The sequence below is a fragment of the Lutjanus erythropterus genome, chromosome 10 (genome assembly GCF_056507025.1).
Source record: "Lutjanus erythropterus isolate fLutEry1 chromosome 10, fLutEry1.hap2, whole genome shotgun sequence".
Classification (NCBI taxonomy): Eukaryota; Metazoa; Chordata; class Actinopteri; order Lutjaniformes; family Lutjanidae; genus Lutjanus; species Lutjanus erythropterus.
Genome location: NC_139326.1, coordinates 9,818,281 through 9,838,453, shown reverse-complemented (window position 1 = coordinate 9,838,453; position 20,173 = coordinate 9,818,281). Strand labels below are relative to the sequence as shown.

The 20,173-nt window shown below is 40.9% G+C and overlaps 1 protein-coding gene and 1 long non-coding RNA gene across 2 annotated transcripts; one reads left to right on the top strand and one right to left on the bottom strand.

Annotated features, from left to right (window-relative positions):
* Window positions 1-341: 341 nt before the first annotated feature.
* LOC146320034 (uncharacterized) lies at window positions 342-11,465 on the bottom strand. The gene is made up of 2 exons (XR_014771459.1): window positions 9,475-11,465; window positions 342-2,234 (listed from the first exon to the last, which is right to left on the bottom strand). It is a non-coding gene; the product is annotated as an uncharacterized LOC146320034 (long non-coding RNA).
* Window positions 11,466-11,710: 245 nt separating this feature from the next.
* Window positions 11,711-19,903, top strand: nr2f1a (nuclear receptor subfamily 2, group F, member 1a). The gene is made up of 3 exons (XM_084728156.1): window positions 11,711-12,936; window positions 14,312-14,839; window positions 18,677-19,903. Exons 1-3 carry the CDS (start codon window positions 12,504-12,506, stop codon window positions 18,949-18,951), a joined length of 1,236 nt encoding a protein of 411 aa, XP_084584282.1. The 5' UTR covers window positions 11,711-12,503; the 3' UTR covers window positions 18,952-19,903.
* The last annotated feature ends 270 nt before the right edge of the window (window positions 19,904-20,173 follow it).

Genomic DNA, 20,173 nt, shown 5'->3' with positions numbered 1-20,173 from the left:
TTGATCTTGGAGCCCCCACCCACAGGCATACAAGGAACTCACTGCCCTCTCGCCTAGGAAGGCGAAACACAACCCACTATTTTACTATTCAAAGCAGAGAGCTGCACACATGCACCCAGATTCACCACGGTGATGCGCCAGCGCGCAGCCAATTAGAGCTCAGATCTATCCGTGTGATTGAGTCATGTGATCAGCTGCCCTGTGAGGAAACAGTCCCGTCCAGGCCAAGATCCATGTGAAGCAGCTGTACCCTCCGATGAATCACATAACAGCCTACATCAAATGGTATCACAATTCAACTGGGAGTGAAGAGAGAGAGAAAAAAACCACATAGGCGCATATCGAGATTGATGTGTTTTTATTAAGATCTTTGCTGTGTTGCATTGCCTTTTAGTAATATTACATCATTATGAAAGCAAGTTCAAGAGCATGATCCACTCGGTGTTACTGTACCAGCCGGCTTTGTTGGTCTCCAGGCTCCTTTTGTGGCACTGTGGCTGCTCTGCTGACGCTCATCGATAGTGACTGCGTGTGTTTTTACAGCAGTGACTTGTAGCTAGAGCTCTGATGGAGGGTGGTGATGCTTAGGAAGCCGGGGTCATTCCATGAAAAAAAAAAAAAGGTAATACAGAAACACAACAAGCAGAACCATTATTTGCCGTGTCATTGTAATAGAGGGTGCCACTTACCTTAACCAGCTTCCCGAAGAGGAATACCAATAGCCCCCTTTTCTCTCCCTAAAGACACAGGTGGTAGCATTCTGTGGAGCGGCATGTTAGAAAATCTGAGAAAATAGTGGGTGGAGGAAAAAGGAGGAGGGGGTGAATGTGCTGGGAGGAGAGAGAAGGGAGGGAGGGAGAGGCTGAGATTGGGCAGGGTGGTGCAGCAGCAGAGAGGAAGGGTAAGAGTGGTCAGAGAGCGGAGAGAAGGCGAACAGGGAGGGAGGGGAAGAAGTGAAAGGATGGAAAAATGTGGGGATATTGCAGCAGAGCGGATGGTGTGAGGGAGGCAGAGTGAGAAATGTTGCCGGAAATGCTAGAGCCAGCAGCGTGTGTAAAAAACCACACTGCAACATTTCTCATCCTTGACATCACTGACAAGCTTTCCAAACACACACAGTGTGCTTTCAAAGTGCAGGGTTGGCAATATCCAAATCTTTTACACGGCTTCTCCTCTAAGATTGTACTCTTTTTGTTTTCTCTCCTTCTGTGAACAAGGCACATGTCAGGGAATATTAAATCTAACTGGTGTTGTAATTCTTAATTTGAAGGGTGTGTGCTGTAAAATTCCCACAGCAAATACAATAAAGCATGTTTGTTTGTGATGAGAACTTTCTCTGACTCTCTCTAAGTCATACAAGAGACACACACAGAGGAGTGAAGGGGTGAGGAATGACGGATATGAGGGGAGAGAGGGGAGGAGGAGGAGGAGGAGGACAGAAGATTGTTGTGGAATGTTTGCAGTTCTGGCCAAAACTCAACCATCTCATTTGTCAGGGCTCGACCCCAACCGCGGGGTCAAAGGTCAAAGGGAACATCTGAGGGAAACGGACTCGGCTATCGCACACACTCGCGCACACACAGACGAGTAAACACACAAACATGTGTGAGAGTGTCTGTGAGAGCGTCTCTCCTTTGCCCTCCTTCCGCATGCTCACACATACTTCAAGCTCATGCGCAGGACATCTGTATATATCATCATTAATATCCATCCTAGCCTTATTTGTTTTATTAATACTGAGTGTTATGTTGACCTCTAGCTATGAAAAGATCAGCTGCCAGTTTCCCAAAAAGTGTACTATGGTCTTTTTCCAAAACAAATCATTGAGAAAGAATTTGAGTTCCAGGATGCTTGGATTCATTTCTGAGTAGAAAAGCTTGGAATAGTACTTGATAAACACACACTCCAGTCATGTACTTAATGAAAAAACTAAATCTGAACCAAGCAATAAAATTCAGAGAGGTCGGCCTCTTAAAATCTATTCCAAGCGTGACTGTTAATTTACCCTTAATGTTATATTTACCACATGTATGATTAAGTACAATAAGCCTGTCAGTGCAAGGCTGTCATGTCAAGTGATCCCAACACTCGTACTAAGTAGCCGTATCACCGTCACTGTCCTATAATCAAACAGCACTCGCCATAAATTACATCTCATCCCAGTGTCAGTCCTTGCACCACACTGACACGTCCCGCTGTGCTTCCGAACGCCTGGCCGCCATGTCGCTCTCCGCCTGCGAGGAGACACAACACAAACTCAGTTACAAAAGGGCAAGGTTAGCTCGGCCGAATCACTCCCACAAACTCTCTGCCGCAGGTTTCATATTAAGGTGAGGATTTCTGATATTAGAGTTTAAAAAAAACATCCTGTACTGATATACTGACCGATATTCTTTGTACAGAATATAAAATACAAGATAGAATATGTACATAAACACACATTTCTGCAGTTATCCTTCAAAAGTGGCAAAGATATGCAATGTAGACAGAATATTTTACATTATAGCAATAAATATTATTGTCCAAAATTAAATTAGGGCACTGAGACAGCAAACTTTCTCCAATATTTTTAATTATTCTAAATAACTATGAATAAAGAAACACAAATGGTGCAAAATACACATTAAACACAGAATGCTGCCTGTAACAAATATGAACAAGCTGCATTACGTTCTGTTAAAAACATTTTCATAAAGGCACATATCGGACAACACACATGCTGATGACAAATACACTCATATAGCTGTGATAGGCCTGTATCAATCTGATTATATTGATCAACTGATATATTTCTCAGGCTCTAGTGAGGATAAAGCAGGAGGTGACAATGCGGATGGCCTGCTTCAATGACCAAAATAATCACTGGACACCTGTGATTCAAGCTGCAACAATTAGTCAGTTAATCAATTACATGTCAACTATTAAATTAATCTCTATTTGATAAACTATTTTTGATACTGTTTTTAAGGAAAAATGTCCAACTTCTCTGATTTCAGCTTTAAAATGTGAATATTTTCGGGTTTGACAGTAAACTGTTTGCCTTTAGGTTTTTTTGAAGATGTCATCTTTGGCTTTCGGAAATGCTGATTAACATTTTTCACCATTTTTTGACATTTTATGGACCAAACAACTAATTGATCAATCGGCAGATTAATTATTAATGAAAATAACAGCCCTACCTGTGTGTCACATGGCATTATGACAATGACTGACGCACCTTGCACACTGAAAATGGTATATTGAGTTACAGTTTAGTTGTGTTAATGTACCTGCAATATTGGCAAACACTTACTATCTTTGATGTTTTCTGGTCGCCCTCCTCTGCACCCCATGTCAGGAAACAAACAGTTATTTTTTGTCATTTAAACTGCAGCCTATCCCTCTTTTGCTGTTCTAAATTAAAAAGAGAGACAGGTAGCACAGCGACTGATATTCATGGCTTTGAGAGGCATCTCAAATCTTACACCTTTGTCATTCTTTGGCCGGAGACATCAAACAGGTGCTATGAATAATTTATCTTAAGAGTTTCACATTGATAAGGTCACAATCTGGCAGGTCTGGACACTAAACACAGGCCACCTTCACACCTTCACTTCGCTGTCTCTTTACACACATGTGCCCACACATGCAAACACCAGACACACACCCTTCAAATGAAAATACACAAAATCTCAAGAGGGTTTTGTCCATGTGTATGTGTGTGGGTGTGAAAGAGAGAGAGAGAGAAAGAGAGAGAGAGAGAGACAGAGGGGTATCTTGTGGTTTAATTATTTTTAATAGTGCATTCAAAATGAAATGTATGATATATTAAAAATATATATTTCACACAATTGCTGCATTGTGTTATATTTTAGCATTATAATAAATATTTCAGAGTAGTTTAGGAGGGTTTAAATTAAAGTACAACTTCGATTGCAGCTTTATGTCCCTTATATACAGTCATTTATGGCACAAAATATTTCCAACGTCGCTAAACGTAAATAAATAAATATGTTTGGTTTTTTTTCGCTCAAACTGCCTCTGAGAGTTTGTGTGGAGATAATTTTCTGTTTTCTCTGTACTGATGTAAACTAGACTGCACCAGTGTGCTCAGTCTTTCTCAGCTCCAGCTTGCTGATGGTTCAGCTACACTACATTTCTAATTAAGCCCCTGCTGTGTGTTGGTTTTTTGGAGGAAAAAAAAATGGAGGAAAAATAATGCAGTGCTGATGTGATGTGCCACTCATTTAGTTAGAAACCAAAAGTTAAAGCATAAAAGGGGGCAAACTCTCTGGCCGGGTGTCACAAATCATTGCAGGGCATCATCATAACCAAGAGTATAAACAGCAATCAGTTAAAGTTAGCAAAAGACAAAGAGAACTAATTTGTTTATATATCCACATAAACAATCCCATCTTTGCTCAGTTTTGTATTATTTAATATGAATTTACACACCATAAATATTTATACCAGCATAAAAAGGTGGATAAACTCTTTTTAGATGGATCCACCATCCAGACCAACATTAGGCTGAGGCAGTATGTCAATATTATATTAATACTATCTTACATATCATTAATATATCGTGACATGGCTTAAGTGTAGTCTTTCCCCAGTTTTAAAGACTAGGAAGGATTACAGTAAAGTGATTAATTTTCTAAGTTACAAGACTTTTCTAGCTGTTCTATTATTTGCTTTTACTCATTTAGCCTTTATTTCAGTTATATTTTGTAAAAGTTATCTCCTCAATATTGTTGCAATATCAATAAATATCAATATTGAGGTATTCGGTCAAACATATTGTGATATGAGATTAATTATTGTCTTAGACTTTGTATATTGTTATACTGTGATATGACATAAGTTTTGTCTTTTAATGGTTTTAAAGGCTGCATTACAGTTAAGTTATCTGAACTTACTACTGTTCTCCCTGTTCTGTTATTTATTCTTTACTCACTTAGCCATTATATCCACATTACTGATGATTATTTAGCAGAAATTGTGTTAATATTTTGTAAAAAGCATCAATAGTTATAACCACAATATTTCTGCAATATCAGTAGATATCACTATCAAGGTATTTGGTCAGAAATATTGATGTTTGATTTTGTCCAGCCCCACTACTACACTGACAGGACACTATGAATGGTGAGATATGTCATCTTTTTTTTTTCTTGTCTCCCCTTGAAAGCACAGAGGGAATCACTCCTCCACTGTGTTGACCCCCTCCTCCTCCTCCTCCTCCTCCTCTCCTCTGCTCTTCCTCCCTCCTCCTCTTCTGTCTCCCTCTCCTTGTTCGCCTTCCTAATAATCGCAATACTTCTTTAAAAATTGTTTTGCACTCTCGTGTGTCGGGAGGGTAATCTCGCTCTTTTGTCGCTGAGCTATATTTCTGCTGTGTGTTGTCGGATAATGTGAGGATGGGCTGAAAGGTAATCTGCGTGCAGAATTCCTAAAGCTCCCTTATCCTTGTTGAATTTCTCAAGAATTCCACCTTTGCCCTCCGGTTTCCCCGAAATAAATTACTTAAAGGGTGAGATGCCTTCGCGCACCCCCGGTTTTTTGTATTGCCTTCCTTTAAACGCAGTCAAACAGGTATTAAGTCTTCTTTTAATTCACTTGATTCCTTAAGGCTGCGTCGCACGCTGGATATTTCACAGCCACTTTGAGAAGAAGAGTAAATGATTTCCTAAAGTTGCATAAAAATACAATATAAAAATAGCGTTGTGACTACAGTGCTGCAGTAAATTAACACAGCAATATAATCAGGTCGTGTTTAAACGCGATCACCGGTCATTGACAGTCAAACTAATGAGACATTTTCGCCTGTCAGTTAATTTTCTGTTCTGCTTACTTTACTCTGTGTTTCGGATTGATACACACTCTGGCTTCCTCTCACACACTCTGCTGAAAATCTGTTTCCCCTCATGTAGCTTCTGGTACTTAAAGTTTGGTTTTTTGGTGTACTACAAAATTACAGTGTTTGCACTGTGGAACCACGAGGGTTTGGGTGCTAATGGATTTATAATCTCCGTCTCTGGGACCATCCAAAGTAATTAGCACATGGGCTCTAAAGAAATGATGGTTAGTGAGCAATAAAGCCATTGCCCATAGCTTAAACTGACAGTCCCTCTAACTTAACTCCAACCTCAAGCCCTAATTGGGGAAAGTCATCGCAGTTATTGTCCTCAATTATAGTCTGGGATGCAAAAAAAAAAAAAGAAATCCTAGAAAGAGGCTTTCATTCATCACGTCTGAAACTGAAGGATCTCAAATCTCTGGAGACGCGAAGCCATATTAAAAATAATGAGGAAACAAACAATCATATCTACATATAAACTAGGATGATTTACACTGCAGGGTAAATCAGTTTTATACTTAAACTAAAGTCCTTTCAGGCAAAAGGATAACTTTTTAAAATATGCACGATGATATAATGAAATTACAGAAATTAACATGTTGTTTTAATAATATACTTCGTTATATCTACCCTGAATACACAGACTGCGGGTTGTAAACTCATGTGTAAACTTTCTCTGTTTTGAGAAGCCACTTTTCAGTGTCCAGTAATAATTAACAGCCATGCTATTCTGTGAACTCTTGTTGCCTGTTAAATGCTTCGGTCTTAAATGGCTGCAGCCTATAGGCTCAACGATATTTCCACTATTTCTCACGAATGGCCTTTCCATTAAGAGCGATTAGATTATGTCTATTGAAAGTTGCTGATCCATAGAAAAAAAGCCAGCGGATAAAAGGCGATTTCAAGTGACCTTCTCGTCCCTTTCACACCAATCTGAGCCCCCAGAATAATTTGGGGATCAGATTTGGACAAAAAAAGAAGCTATCCCCCCACTTACTCACCCACCCACACACACACACACACACACACACACACACACACACACAGTCACCCCTCACCCCCTCACCCCCTCCTCCCTTTTCAACACACAACCACTCAAAGCAACAAAACCTCCAATTCAAACATGAGAATGAGTTGGAATTATTTTTTTAAATTAGAACTTGCAGGAATATGTCATTTGTGTTAGTGTTTGTTTTGTGTTCAGCGCTGTGCGCACGGTGAAAATCAGCCTTTTTTATACTTTTTTCCCCCTCCAAGTGCCATTTTTCATAAACTATAGAGGTGTTAGGGATAGTTATACCAACTTCACTGCAGCTAAGTTCACATTTATAAAATAAGGTCAAAATCATTGTTTAATTGGTTTTAATGCCATTTTATATTTGACGAATTCAGATTAATTTTACAAAATAATCAGCCCTTTTTTGCCTAAACTAATAAAGCATAAATCAACATGCCACTATAGGATTATTGTTTACATGTAGGAAGCAAGTAATCCTTGAGCCTATTTGCAAAGACAAATCACACTCCAAACATATCGTTTAAAGACAGACAAGGGACTAAATATACCTATGCATTGTCTTATTTGTCATTGTGTAAGATATCATACATCTACATCCTGTTTTTGTTTTATTGCTAAATGTGATGTCTTAATGTTAATGAATTCATGCATGCTCAGAAAATGTCCAAAATAATTTAAAATAATCTACAAATTATCCTCTACACTAAATAACAGGTGACAGCATTGTCAGCAGCGCATGAGTGTTTACTTACTGAATCCTGACTCACTTCATTATTAATGAAAATGACTAAACTTCTCCACACTGCACAGAAGCTCAGTCCAACAAGTTTATTAAAGTTATTTTGAAGGCTTGGAGTTGCATTTTATTGCCACACATGCTCGATTTGATTATTAGTCAGTGTTCAAACAAACAGCCAGCACCAAACATGGAGGTGTGTGTAACGATGCTCATATGATAGCTACACAGATAAAGGCGTTTATAACCTGTATTTGTTTTGGATGTTTTGAATTATTTTAATTTTCCAGACTGACCCTGAAGTGTCAGGGATCAACTGTACGTGGCCCCTCCAGCCCGGCGTCCAGAAACATATCACAGTGTGTACACAGGAGGCATTCTGAGCAGAGGCCCCCTGGAAAAGCGAATCAGCCTCTGTAAACACATCCAGTGTCATTTTGGCTATATAACTGCTTATAACTCTGATATGATCGCACACAGTCAGTTATAAACCATGTGCAAATCTCTATATGTTCTATATGCGTTCTAAACGCTCTAAAACGCGTTCTTACAGTCATGTGTTGTTTTATTGGGGGGCCTTGCACTTCTGACCTCACTGTTTTCCCAATTGATTGTGCAGCTTGTTGGTTTCAGCTGTATTGAAGCTGCATTTCTCCTACGTCTTACTGTTGTTCTGTGTTAAAAAAAAAAAAAAAAAGGTAAGTTGTAAGTTATCCATCATCACATATTTGTCAAAACTGTTGCTTTCTATTAATAAAAATGTTTAACTAATGACAAAACTATCATGCAAGGAGGATTTAAACCGTCATAGATAATTTATTCGTGAATTATTCATTTTAGATTAAAATAGAAAAAGTCAAATTGAATTTAAATATTCCAAGATCATTAATTATTAGTTGCACAGCAAAGTATTACATTAAAGTATATGTAGGGCAGCTGCTAGTGCGCAAATGCATCCATTACCTGAAAGACGTGTTTAATAATATTGTGATTATGTAATTCTTGACATGTTTTTAATAGATAGATTATAAAGGCATGCACGTTTTACTGCTCAAATGAGAAAAAGTAGAATACTGAAAGAATAGGAAATGAATTACTTGGTTCACATAAAATAATTAATTAGCATGAACTTTATGCACCCTGAGGAGGATTAAGTTAAATGTTATTATGTAAGGTTATTTTATTAAGTTCATTGACGCACAGGAATAAGTTAACCTGGCCTACATTGCTGCATAATTTATTTTATATCAGTTTTCATTGCAGTCCCTTTGCATCAATAATGCTTCTTTGATAAATCACATTGCATGTCATCTTATTTCCTCACTACAGCCTTTTCTTATACATAATGTGTTGTTCTTACCGGTGCATGTGTTTTTGCGCCAATCTATAATATTTGCATCTTGCAGTGTATAAAAGCTAAACTGACACTTGGAAAACAGAGTAAAAGATGGACACCGGCTGCTGTCCTTGATCAGCCTTTTAATCCGGTGACACTATCGCTGAGACAAACAGCCTGCTATCGATCTTTTCATTATGTGTTCAAACAACAAATAGCCTTGCAGGTGAGCTGCACGGGACGTGTGTTAGAAGAAAAAAGGCTCCAATGTCCAGCGGTCCCACGTCCAGCCTGTAATAACATTACCACTATCTGATGGACAAATCAGTGAGGACAGCTGGAAAACGGAGAAACGAGCTTCGGTGGTCGGTGCTGATGCGGAGAAAAGATGCGACTAGTTAAAAAGTTGTGACTCTGACACTGCCCGGGTCGGCTGCAGGCTCGAAGTTAACGGTCATGTGGCGTGACACCGAGAATTCAGCCTTGCGTTTAGAGCCCTGCGTGTGTAGCGTGGGATATAAGTGAGAAATAAATGTTGTACTTGCCTTATCGGCGGCTGCTTTTATCCAGGTAGAAAGCTGCTCCTCTGCTGCTAACCGCCGCCGCTGGTGCTTCTTCTTTCAATGTCCTGCTGTCCACTTTCTCCTTTTTCTCTCGCCGTTTCCCAGCTTTCTATTAGAGCCCCTACCCTGCTCCCATTCGCTGTCCCCTCTCACTCTGCTCTCCTCTTCTCCTGCATGCGGAGCCCCCTTTTCCAATCTGTGGAGTTAAATCTTAATGATACACTTACAGAAAAAAATTCTTTGTCCGATTTAATCTTATTGGTTTCACCTTTTCAAAGAGCTGGAGATATGGCCGGGGAGTTTCACTGGAGTGTCCGAGACAGGGACGGGAGAGAGAGCTCTCTTGTTGAATACTTAAAAAACAACCCATCCCTCCTATGCGCTTCCAAAGGGGGCACTTGCATATTTACGCTCCATTGTATCTGCTAATATCTTAGTGTGGTTAAAGATCTGTTTTAAACCCCTTTGTTTATTTTTATTAAATAGTAATTCAGTGTTTTATGACTGGTTATTCTTTTCCAACAGGGTGTATTACCATGTTTTTGGAGATGATTTACGCACAACATTTTGACTTTATCTTTGATCTAAATCACATGCAACCAAAATGCTATAGTACTTTTTGGAGTATTTTTATTTTGTTATAATATAGCAGATTTTTTTCATGTTTTTTAAAAGTTTTTATTACATTTTTACAATCTAAACATCAAAAGATTGTACTTTTCACAAAGTCAAAAAAGACGAGAGAAAGCAGTGCGCAAAAATTGTGCCGACTGTGTTTTAAAAATCTACTTTAAAGTTTTAAAAATTCATGTTTGCTGACTTGTGCATGCATTAATATGAGGTTGTAATTGTACAATGTACGCTAGATGGCAGCGCGATCCAGACATTTTTGAGTTGGAGAGGTGGTAAGCCTGCAGAAACCCTGATACAAAAAAGCCGGAATCCCCATGCAAATTCCCAGCAACTTCACATGATTTTGAATTACTGTCATTATTAAGACATAATGTGACACCAGCTCAGTGATTGTGGAGGCTATAGGACCTCGGTAATTATTGAATATTGCTTATTGCTCCGTCTAATTTTAGAGATTTTCGGCCGCTGGCACGGCATCCCGTTTGTATAACACACTGTCTTTTATGCATCATTCTTCCCATTGACATTTTCCTGCCTTTATAAGCTCGTTTTAACTAAATTGTAAGTTTTAATCAGCGAGACTGTGCCGATTACAGACGAGGGTGTACCGCAATGCGCATGCCAAAGACGAAACAACGTGAGAAAATATAAATCCGCTTCAAACCAATAATGACATCCGTTAATTTTATGATAAAGAGACCAGTCCAAGACAAACCATTTTGAAACTTTGGGGAATTTCTGAGCCAGAGTCCCCCTTTCGCCGCTGCGCACAGTTTTTGGTTTATTTGTCGTGCGTAAAAGCTTTGTCCCCTCTTGCCTTTACCCCGCTTTTTCTGCTATTCTATTCAGGGTTTCTTCCTCTTTTTGGTGACAATAGACGGCCCATACTAATCAGGTTTCAAAGTAAATAGCAGCGCGGGGCGAGCTCAATGTAAATTGTGCCTGTCAGAGCCCCCCAGCCCCTCCAGTCGTAGATGGCAACACTGCAAAAAATATCCGCACATCAGCCAGTTCAGCGGTGAATCTAGAAATCTTGGATTTACCAAAACAGAGGCTGAATCTTGCACCGGGGCGAGATGTTTCCACTTGTTTCCGATGGCGATCAACGTATCAGTGTACATTTTATTATACCGACTGTTGATTTCTGACGGAATCTCCCTGTTTGTTCTGTTTTATTTCAGCCCGTTTACTCGTAAAAATTCTCCGAATGACTCGGACTGAGCTCGGAAACAAGCGGACTTTTGTTAAACCGTACTTGTGTTTTTTCTAACGTGTTTTCAGAAAAAAATTAACATTTTAAGATTTGAACACGAGACCCAACTGACTTATCAGGATGGACATTTTTTGCAGTGAATGAACGGAGGGGGACTCTAACCAATAGAGAGAAAGAGAGGGCTTGGCTATAACCTTAGCCTCCCATTTTCTCTCTCTCCCTATCTCCCCCCCCTCTCCTCCTCTCCTCCTCCTCTATGCAGGGCTCTGGCCAGTCAGTCGCCTTTGATTATCAGTCTCCAGCAGCCCCTCTCTTGGCTCCTTGACATGAGCACCATATAAGGCGCAGCGATCTCCATAGAAACGTGTCAGTTTCAATAGTAGTGTCAAAGTTCACTATATACAGACATTCGCGCAGATCCCCCGTTTCGGAAACATTGCTCTGCTGGTCCTCTCGTTTAAGCGCATTCATTTTTGGGTCTCTCCTTCTTCTTGCATATTCTATTAGTTGTTGGTGTTGGTCTTCTTTTTTATCTTTTCTCTTCGTATCTCCATTCCTCCTGCTGGAGAGAGGTGAAACTATACATGGGCACTTCATTCGGCGACGCGGTTTTCTTTCGCTGCCTGGCGAGATGATGAGGTTTATTTAAGAATATAGATGTAAAAATCCAGCTCTTCAGTTTTTCCTCCCCTCCTATACGGCGAAGACGGGAGTGTAAAGGAGCAAGGGGAAGAAAAGAGAAAGGAATTTATCTCCGCAGCACTTTGGATCGCGTGTCTTTCCAGCAAAAGGTTTTTTTTTTTACTCGTTCCTGCGTCCATGTGAATCGCTCCTGCCTTTCCTTTGTGGCTATTTTATATCAAACTGCAATTTGTTACGTCTGGACTCGGGTTTTCCTACAAGATTAGGGATTCCTGAATGGCTGACTGCAATTTACCTTGGAACTGGCCTCCCGATACTTGCATATCCTGATCGGGTGCCTATAATCGCCCTCCTGTATTTTGAATGTATTGATCGCGTTGTACTCCCCTTCTTACCCCATATGAGATTGCGTGCTCCGATTTGACTTTGCACTGCCCCGTCTTTTGAGAGCTCATTTTTTCTCCTCTACGCTTCATAAACACCGGCGATCATTTCGCTTTATAGCACTTTCCGGGGCCGAGATATGGCAATGGTAGTTAGCGTCTGGCGAGATCCGCAGGAAGACGTGGCTGGAGGACCTCCGAGCGGCCCCAACCCAGTAGCGCAGCCGGCGAGGGAGCAGCAGCAGGCGGCTTCGGCGGCGCCGCACACTCCGCAGACCCCCAGCCAGCCGGGACCCCCGTCCACACCGGGGACCGCGGGGGACAAGGGGAGTCAAAATTCTGGACAGAGTCAGCAGCATATTGAATGTGTGGTTTGCGGAGACAAATCGAGCGGCAAACACTATGGCCAGTTCACCTGCGAGGGATGCAAAAGTTTCTTCAAGAGGAGTGTACGGAGGAACTTAACATACTCATGTCGTGCCAATAGGAACTGTCCCATTGACCAGCACCACCGAAATCAGTGCCAATACTGCCGGCTGAAGAAGTGTTTAAAAGTGGGAATGCGGCGGGAAGGTGAATATATATTTTAAAGCCCACTCATTATTACTCATCCTAGTAGCAGGCGAACAGGGCTGCCATGTTGCATTAAGGTCACAGGCTATATGGCTGGGCATACTGCAGTCTCCATCCATGTTTTTTAGGGGATGTTTGCATGAATGATTGGTTTTTCTGCCTTATGTGAGAGGAGAGGGCTAAAAGGCCAGTGCAGCCACAGCAACTGTGCTTGTGAATGCAGGTCGCCCGAACAAAGCGGCTCGTCTAGCTGACCCTCTCATTTTGTTTTTTCCTGCAGTCTAAATTCCACTATTACCAAACAAAGACATTCGGTCCAACAGGCCCATTTTACGTATAGGTTTTAGAGCAAAACAGGGGCTGTGTGCATGTGTGTGTGTGTGTGCCTGTATGCCTGTTTGTGTACGTCTGAGTGTGTGTGTGTACAGTGTGCAAGGCTAATAGTCCCTTCTATAAGTACGTGCAGCTTACTAATTTATAATAGTACAGTGGTGGTTTGTAAGACGTGTGTGTGAATGTAAAATGAACACACTACAAGCCCACGTCTCTCTCCAGCTCCTTATGCTGACTAGACAGCTCAGACACACTGAATAACGCCGCTGAAGTTGTTCATGGCTTATTGTTTTGCCTGCTGCAATACAGGCCGTAGAACTTTCCTCTCCCTGTCAAGTGTTTTATTCTAATTTCTGCAAACATCCCGTATTTTTTATCTACTATTTGGAGTCCACACTGCAAGCCCATGTAAAATGTAGACTGAGCAGCATTAATATTTTATTTTTAATATTAAACAATAGCATAATTCATTTTATTCTCAGCTGAGCTTTTGATGTGGCTATACTGTGTTAGTGTGATTGGATTTATCTGTAATTATCAATCAGATTTGTAATATCTTTAACAACAATTAATAATTATTTATATAAATTAAAAGCCACATAAATATAATGCTAAACTAATGTAAGCAGACTGCTGTGTGTAAATATGCAATTACGCCCTGAAATATTCAGAATAGTAAATGTGTTAAATGTACTTTTTGAAATTAGAAAATATGTGTTTTTGTTGTATAAAAGTGATTCATTATACGCACAGGACATGTAGCGTTCATCTTTAAATACAAATGTAAACAGTGTGAAGGTTGAGGGACTGAGCACATCTGTTTATGTTCTCGACAGAATAATCTCTGAAATATTATAGTCTTACAAACATCAAACATTAGTCAATATGTTTTGAACAGCGTGTTGAATTTAGATGTCAGTGCATGCCGTTTTACTGAGCAGAAACACACTAGCTGTAAGTTGCTTTGACGGTTGTGCTACTCATGAACAATGTTTATCAGTCCTGGATGCACATTTCCTCTTTTTCTCTTTCTTTTTGTCAGCGGTTCAGCGAGGACGAATGCCTCCAACCCAGCCCAACCCAGGCCAGTACGCGCTGACGAACGGGGACCCTCTGAACGGCCACTGCTATCTGTCCGGATACATCTCTTTATTGCTACGGGCCGAGCCTTATCCGACGTCCCGGTACGGGAGCCAGTGCATGCAGCCCAACAATATCATGGGCATCGAGAACATCTGCGAGCTGGCGGCTCGGTTGCTCTTCAGCGCCGTGGAGTGGGCGAGAAACATCCCTTTCTTTCCCGACCTGCAGATCACCGACCAGGTGTCCCTTCTCAGGCTGACGTGGAGCGAGTTGTTTGTGCTGAACGCAGCCCAGTGCTCCATGCCTCTGCATGTGGCCCCTCTGCTCGCCGCGGCGGGCCTCCACGCCTCCCCGATGTCCGCGGACCGGGTCGTGGCTTTCATGGATCACATCCGGATCTTCCAGGAGCAAGTGGAGAAGCTTAAGACCCTGCACGTAGACTCGGCAGAGTACAGCTGCCTCAAGGCCATCGTGCTTTTTACATCAGGTGGGTGTCCGACATGTCACACAGGAACATGTCTATAATCACATGAGGCCTAGTTGCAGGGATGTTAGTGGGAGCGAGGCTCAGAGGGCGAAACGCTGTGGCATCAAGAATATGGCTGTCAGGCTCAGGCTGGTCACAAATCTGAGTTTACGAGATGCTTGTGTTGCCGATGGAAGAGCTATTTTGTCAACAGCTTGCTACATATCTACTTACATGCATTCCCATGTCAGTTGTAGCCGCAGCATAAGACGTGTAAACAAATCCAGATTGAGTGAGCGCATCAAGTTTTTTAGTGCAACACTCGGTTGAATGCTTTTTTAGGCTGGAGAAAAGCCTAGTTGATCATCTTAAACATGTAAATATTTTATAATTGTTGAGTTTAAACTTTTTTGAGTCGAGATCGTGGGTTCGCGTCCATAAATTTTGGAACAGGTGTCAAATAATCGAGCGTAAAGATGAAATAGTCTATCACTGGGTGATATATGACAGCTGATGCGTTTATGAGTGTTGGTGCATGCTTTTATCCTTGTTTTGCGTGCACAAACACATGTCTTGGGGGTGCAGGAAATAATCCTTAGCAGGCTGAGATCAAAAAAGCTGATGGAAGTTGACTCATGTGTCAGTGCATCGCTGCTGCTGTAGCACACAGGGCAGCACTGCTCCATAGATTGTTTGTAGATTAATCTCAGCTGACCTATTAATTTTCTTACTTATTGGGGATAGTTCCTCTCGTCGCACACGCTTTGAAAAGTCACCAGCAGCAATTTTCAAAAGTAACCTACATTGTTGATAGCTTAATTGATGGCTGACTGGGGCAAGGTCCTAAAGGTCCTCATTTACGCTCGGCGCGTAATTTAGATGCTATTTTGGAGCTGGTTGTGTACGTTTGGTGCCATTAGGCCTGTTATGTCAGGGAGTGTGCTGCTGATGGGAAGGAAAAGGAGAGTTTAAACCTACTCACAGGCCCCAAACTACTTCTGAACTTGGCTCAAAGTTTGGACCTCATTGTCTCATATTTGGCACATTCTAAAATTCTGTAACAGGGCTGTACATATCCTATAATTGGACACGTTCGTGATAAAATATTCGGTTTTATTGTGGTTTTCAGATTTAGATTTATATTGAATTATTTCCCACTTTCAATTTCCCTGGAAAGCGTCATAACTCCATTTTATACTGAGTCGTTACACTTGTCCTCTAGCATATTTCAACAATTATTGTTTATTATTTATTTACGCCACAAGGATGTACAACTGACTATATATATTATCTTTGCTGTTTTTAAATTATATTATATTAATTTATTTTATTATATATATAATTGTTGACACATTCTTTAAAATGTCACACAGTGTGTATAAAGTGATAATAAGCTGTATCTAAACATAATCTAAATTATCCACAATATAAGTCTGTGTGCTCACCAAACTTATAAATAGAAACTTAAATATTATATTTCAGACTACTAAACCACCTTCAACCTACAGTTTTTCCTTTTTGGGGCGAATACGACATTACCACATTCAGTTAGAGGACTTTCTATTTTTCCTATTTTTAATTTAAGGAGCCATAATGACCACTTTTCAGTTTTGGGTTTTGGCAACAAGGTTAATTTGACACACAAAATTTTGAAGGCACCCTGAGAGGTAAATATATGTTTTAGCACAAATAAATGCGTATTTTGTCTCAGTCACCGTGTTTAAGCAATGTGACATCCTGTTCACCGTTTACACTGGCATATTTAACCATATTTTCCTATTGCACGGCGTTTCACTAATTCACCCCAGATTACCCAGAGAAACTTCATACACACATTAACATGCAGCATGTTTTCTAACAGATCATTTAGGTAGGCTGATAGGCTACAACTGGTGCTGGCTATAACAAGTCATGTGGCTCTTTGCCAACACCATCGTGGATTGTTTGCCTTTAATAACAGCAGACTTGTCAGTATTTGATGCATAAATAATGGTGGCCAGGCTAAACTATTTCACCACAGTTCAGGATCATTGTCTTACATTAACTTCTCATCCACATGTGCACACTGCAGTGAGTGTGTGTGTGTGTGTGTGCCTTGTGCTAACCTACCACAGAAATAGTCGTTTGCGAATCTGGAAGCTATCTGCTCCCATGTCTCAGTCTATTGAGGTGGTGGGGTGCAGGGTTGCAGGCAGGCCTAATGGAGAACTATGGGATGTCTTTGACCAGCTTTCTCTTGACGCATAGCCTACATTCAGCCTATTCAGTGCTTTGAACTCACTCCGTCGCTGCATTGCAACATCCACGCCAAGTATTTATGTTTTATAGAAAAAAATCCAAATGTAATTCATTCCAACCTTATTGATTGCTGTAGATTTTAAAAGGAGACACTCAGCGTTAATCCAAAGGGATTTGCATACATGGGGCTCTGACCGGCCGGACTAAGGTCACAGTAAATCACCCCGAGATCTCCGCGTTGCCCCCGGGTTCATAAGGTTATTGTGTCTGGCCATAGTGAGTTATAGCACTGAGAAATCACGAATAGGCTTAAAAGCCTGTGTCCGGCGTTTAATGCATTAGTGCTTGAAAACTAAAGCTGTCTTTCTTGTGTAGTTTCTACAAAAGCACAGCTCAGTAAGGACAGCCTAGACTTCATGTGGGACCATATACGCCGGCGGTTATGCTGCCTGCGTTTACAACAGTTTATAAGCAGTAGAACACGCATGTTTGGGTCGTGTGGAAAACAGTTCTCCCTCTTTATAACATCGCACGACACTAACAAGCCTTATATGCTTTTGTCTATAGTGAAGCGAGGCTGCACAGGGCTGCAGGAGCCACCAGTGAGCACCAAAACACACCGTCTCCCCTCTGCGCTGGTGCACACGCTCATTTTCTGACATTTTATGTCGCTTGTGCGTGACTATTGACTTCACCTCGTCTAATAAATTTGATTGCTTCCAGCGGCCTGTCCTATAGGCTCCATCGAAAAACAGGCCAAGAGTGGTCTATGGAGAGAAGAGCGGCGAAATGACTTAACAGCTTACTGCGGAGTAATTAGGTCACATTACATCCAGTGTAATTTCAGATTCATCAGTGCCGTTTATGTTTCCTTATACTTGAATCCCCAGAGTGCAGACACGAGGAGCAGCGACCTTTAGGCCCTGTATAGCCTACCTTTTCGCCCGTGCCCCACTGCCCCCATCACTTCTTCTTCCTCCGCACTGTTTTCATGACATTTAGCTCCATATTCTTGTTGATTGTTGTAAGAGCAGGCAGAGATATCCTCCACTGAGGTGTGCATCATCCCCTACTCCAGCAGCTTGTTTATTCTGTATGACAGTCCCACTCGCTCAGTGTGATGTAGCATGTTTGGCCAGTGTGTTTGTTCATTCCACTTTGTCAATAACACGTAAAGGCTGATGTTGAATGATAACCGGAGTGCTTTTGCAGGACATAAATTGGGTATGGCAAGGTGTGCACTTGCCAATGCTGAGCCAACAAGAGGCTAAAATTGACCATGTGGTTTCGTGTTGATGTTTTGTCCAGAAAATAATATTCTCAGCAGTGTAATTTGAGTTTTATCATTTTAAATAATTATAATGGAAAAAGTAATATTTAATATAGCTGTGTGTGCTTCGCTGCAAGCCTGGTGACCTGAGAGTCTGATATGTTTTAATAATATGAGATTTTAATAATATATTTTTAGCCAACAGTTATTGTTTCTCCCGTTCCTCGAAATTTTGATGTTTAACAGCAGAATAATGTCAGATTCGGGGACTTTTCCACAACATGTTGTACCTTGGGGTTTGAGAGACGTGACGAGCCTAACCACAGTGTTTTTTGGTGTGTGTTTCTCAGACGCTTGCGGCCTGTCGGACGCTGCTCACATCGAGAGCCTACAGGAGAAATCCCAGTGCGCGCTGGAGGAGTACGTGAGGAGCCAGTACCCGAACCAGCCCAGCCGCTTTGGGAAGCTCCTGCTGCGGTTGCCCTCACTGCGCACCGTCTCATCGTCGGTAATCGAGCAGCTGTTCTTCGTCCGCTTGGTAGGTAAAACTCCTATTGAAACCCTCATCAGGGATATGCTATTATCCGGGAGCAGCTTCAACTGGCCTTACATGTCCATCCAATGATCCTTATATGAAAGTGGAAAAATGAGAGGAAAAAAAGGACCAAAATTCAGCACCCCTCACCCCATCCTCCTCCAAGAAGACTATATATAGGACCTTTTCTGAGAAACTTGGAAGACATTACTTTTTTTCTGTCTTCTGGGACTGATATGGAATACATTATGTACAGAAAAATATTGGAACTGGACTTTACACCTGTGTAAATCCACCCTCATCTTCAAGAACAATACTCTTCATTTTGTAAAATACTAGTCTTTATTTTCCTTTTTTGTAAAAAATACAAATAAAATGAAAAACATCATATGCGCAGTAAGAAAAAAAGAATCAAGACTTAGCGGGAAAATAATGTTTCCAAGCAATTATAAGAATTGTCCTGTGTCTATGTACCTCTCTGTTTTGTATTTTTTCTGGTTCTAAACCAGGGTTTCTGTGATTCTATACTAATAATTTTTTGATATAACCTTTTGCTTCTTATAATGAGTGCGATATATGTTGTCGAAGCTATGTTCTCCAAGAATTAAAATTGAAGTGAGAATTTAAAAACAGAAAAATAAAGAAATTTAGACAAATAAGAAACAGTCTAATCGCTATGACAATATCACCACTGATGGTTGAACTTTTTTTCCCAATTGATACGATGGACCTGCGACAGCAGCAAACTGACCTCCAGGACATTTTTACTGAGAGGACGTCTGGGGCGCCTTTTCCCCGGGCCATGAGTGCGTGTGGAGTCGATCATCAGTCAAAGAGGAGAGACATGAAAATCAAAAGCACTTTTAATATATCATTTCAAATACATTTTGTTTGTTTCGTCTTGAAAATTTTCATTGTTTCTTGAATTTTATTGGTTGTTGCCTTCAATTTGCTTACTCCATGATGCAGCTTTTTGCAGAAGGGTCGGTTGATGAAGTTGTGTGATGGTGACTGTACTATTAAAAAAAGAAATAGGCAACGATGTCTCATTCTCAAGCATTTTCCTGGAAGCACAATGTCAAGATGCTCGGGCTTATTTTAAACCATCTGAGGGGAATCTGTGCGCTCCTGGTTTTCTATAAGAAAAGCGCAAAGTGCAGCCTACAGTTTCTGACTCACTATCCTGCACTGCCTCATACTGAAACATAATAATTGTGAATACACTGTTTGCCTCTACTACACCTACCAGTGAAAACGAGGTGATACACGGGATTAAGTGTGGTAATTACACTATGGGTGCATACCTTACATT

What these genes read in the sequence shown, in the direction of transcription:
- nr2f1a (XM_084728156.1), top strand. Translation starts at nt 12,504, where the DNA reads ATGGCAATGGTAGTTAGCGTCTGGCGAGATCCGCAGGAAGACGTGGCT. An exon ending in AGTGGGAATGCGGCGGGAAG is followed by an intron (nt 12,937 to 14,311) that starts GTGAATATATAT and finishes TCTTTTTGTCAG; the next exon opens with CGGTTCAGCGAGGACGAATG. An exon ending in CATCGTGCTTTTTACATCAG is followed by an intron (nt 14,840 to 18,676) that starts GTGGGTGTCCGA and finishes TGTGTTTCTCAG; the next exon opens with ACGCTTGCGGCCTGTCGGAC.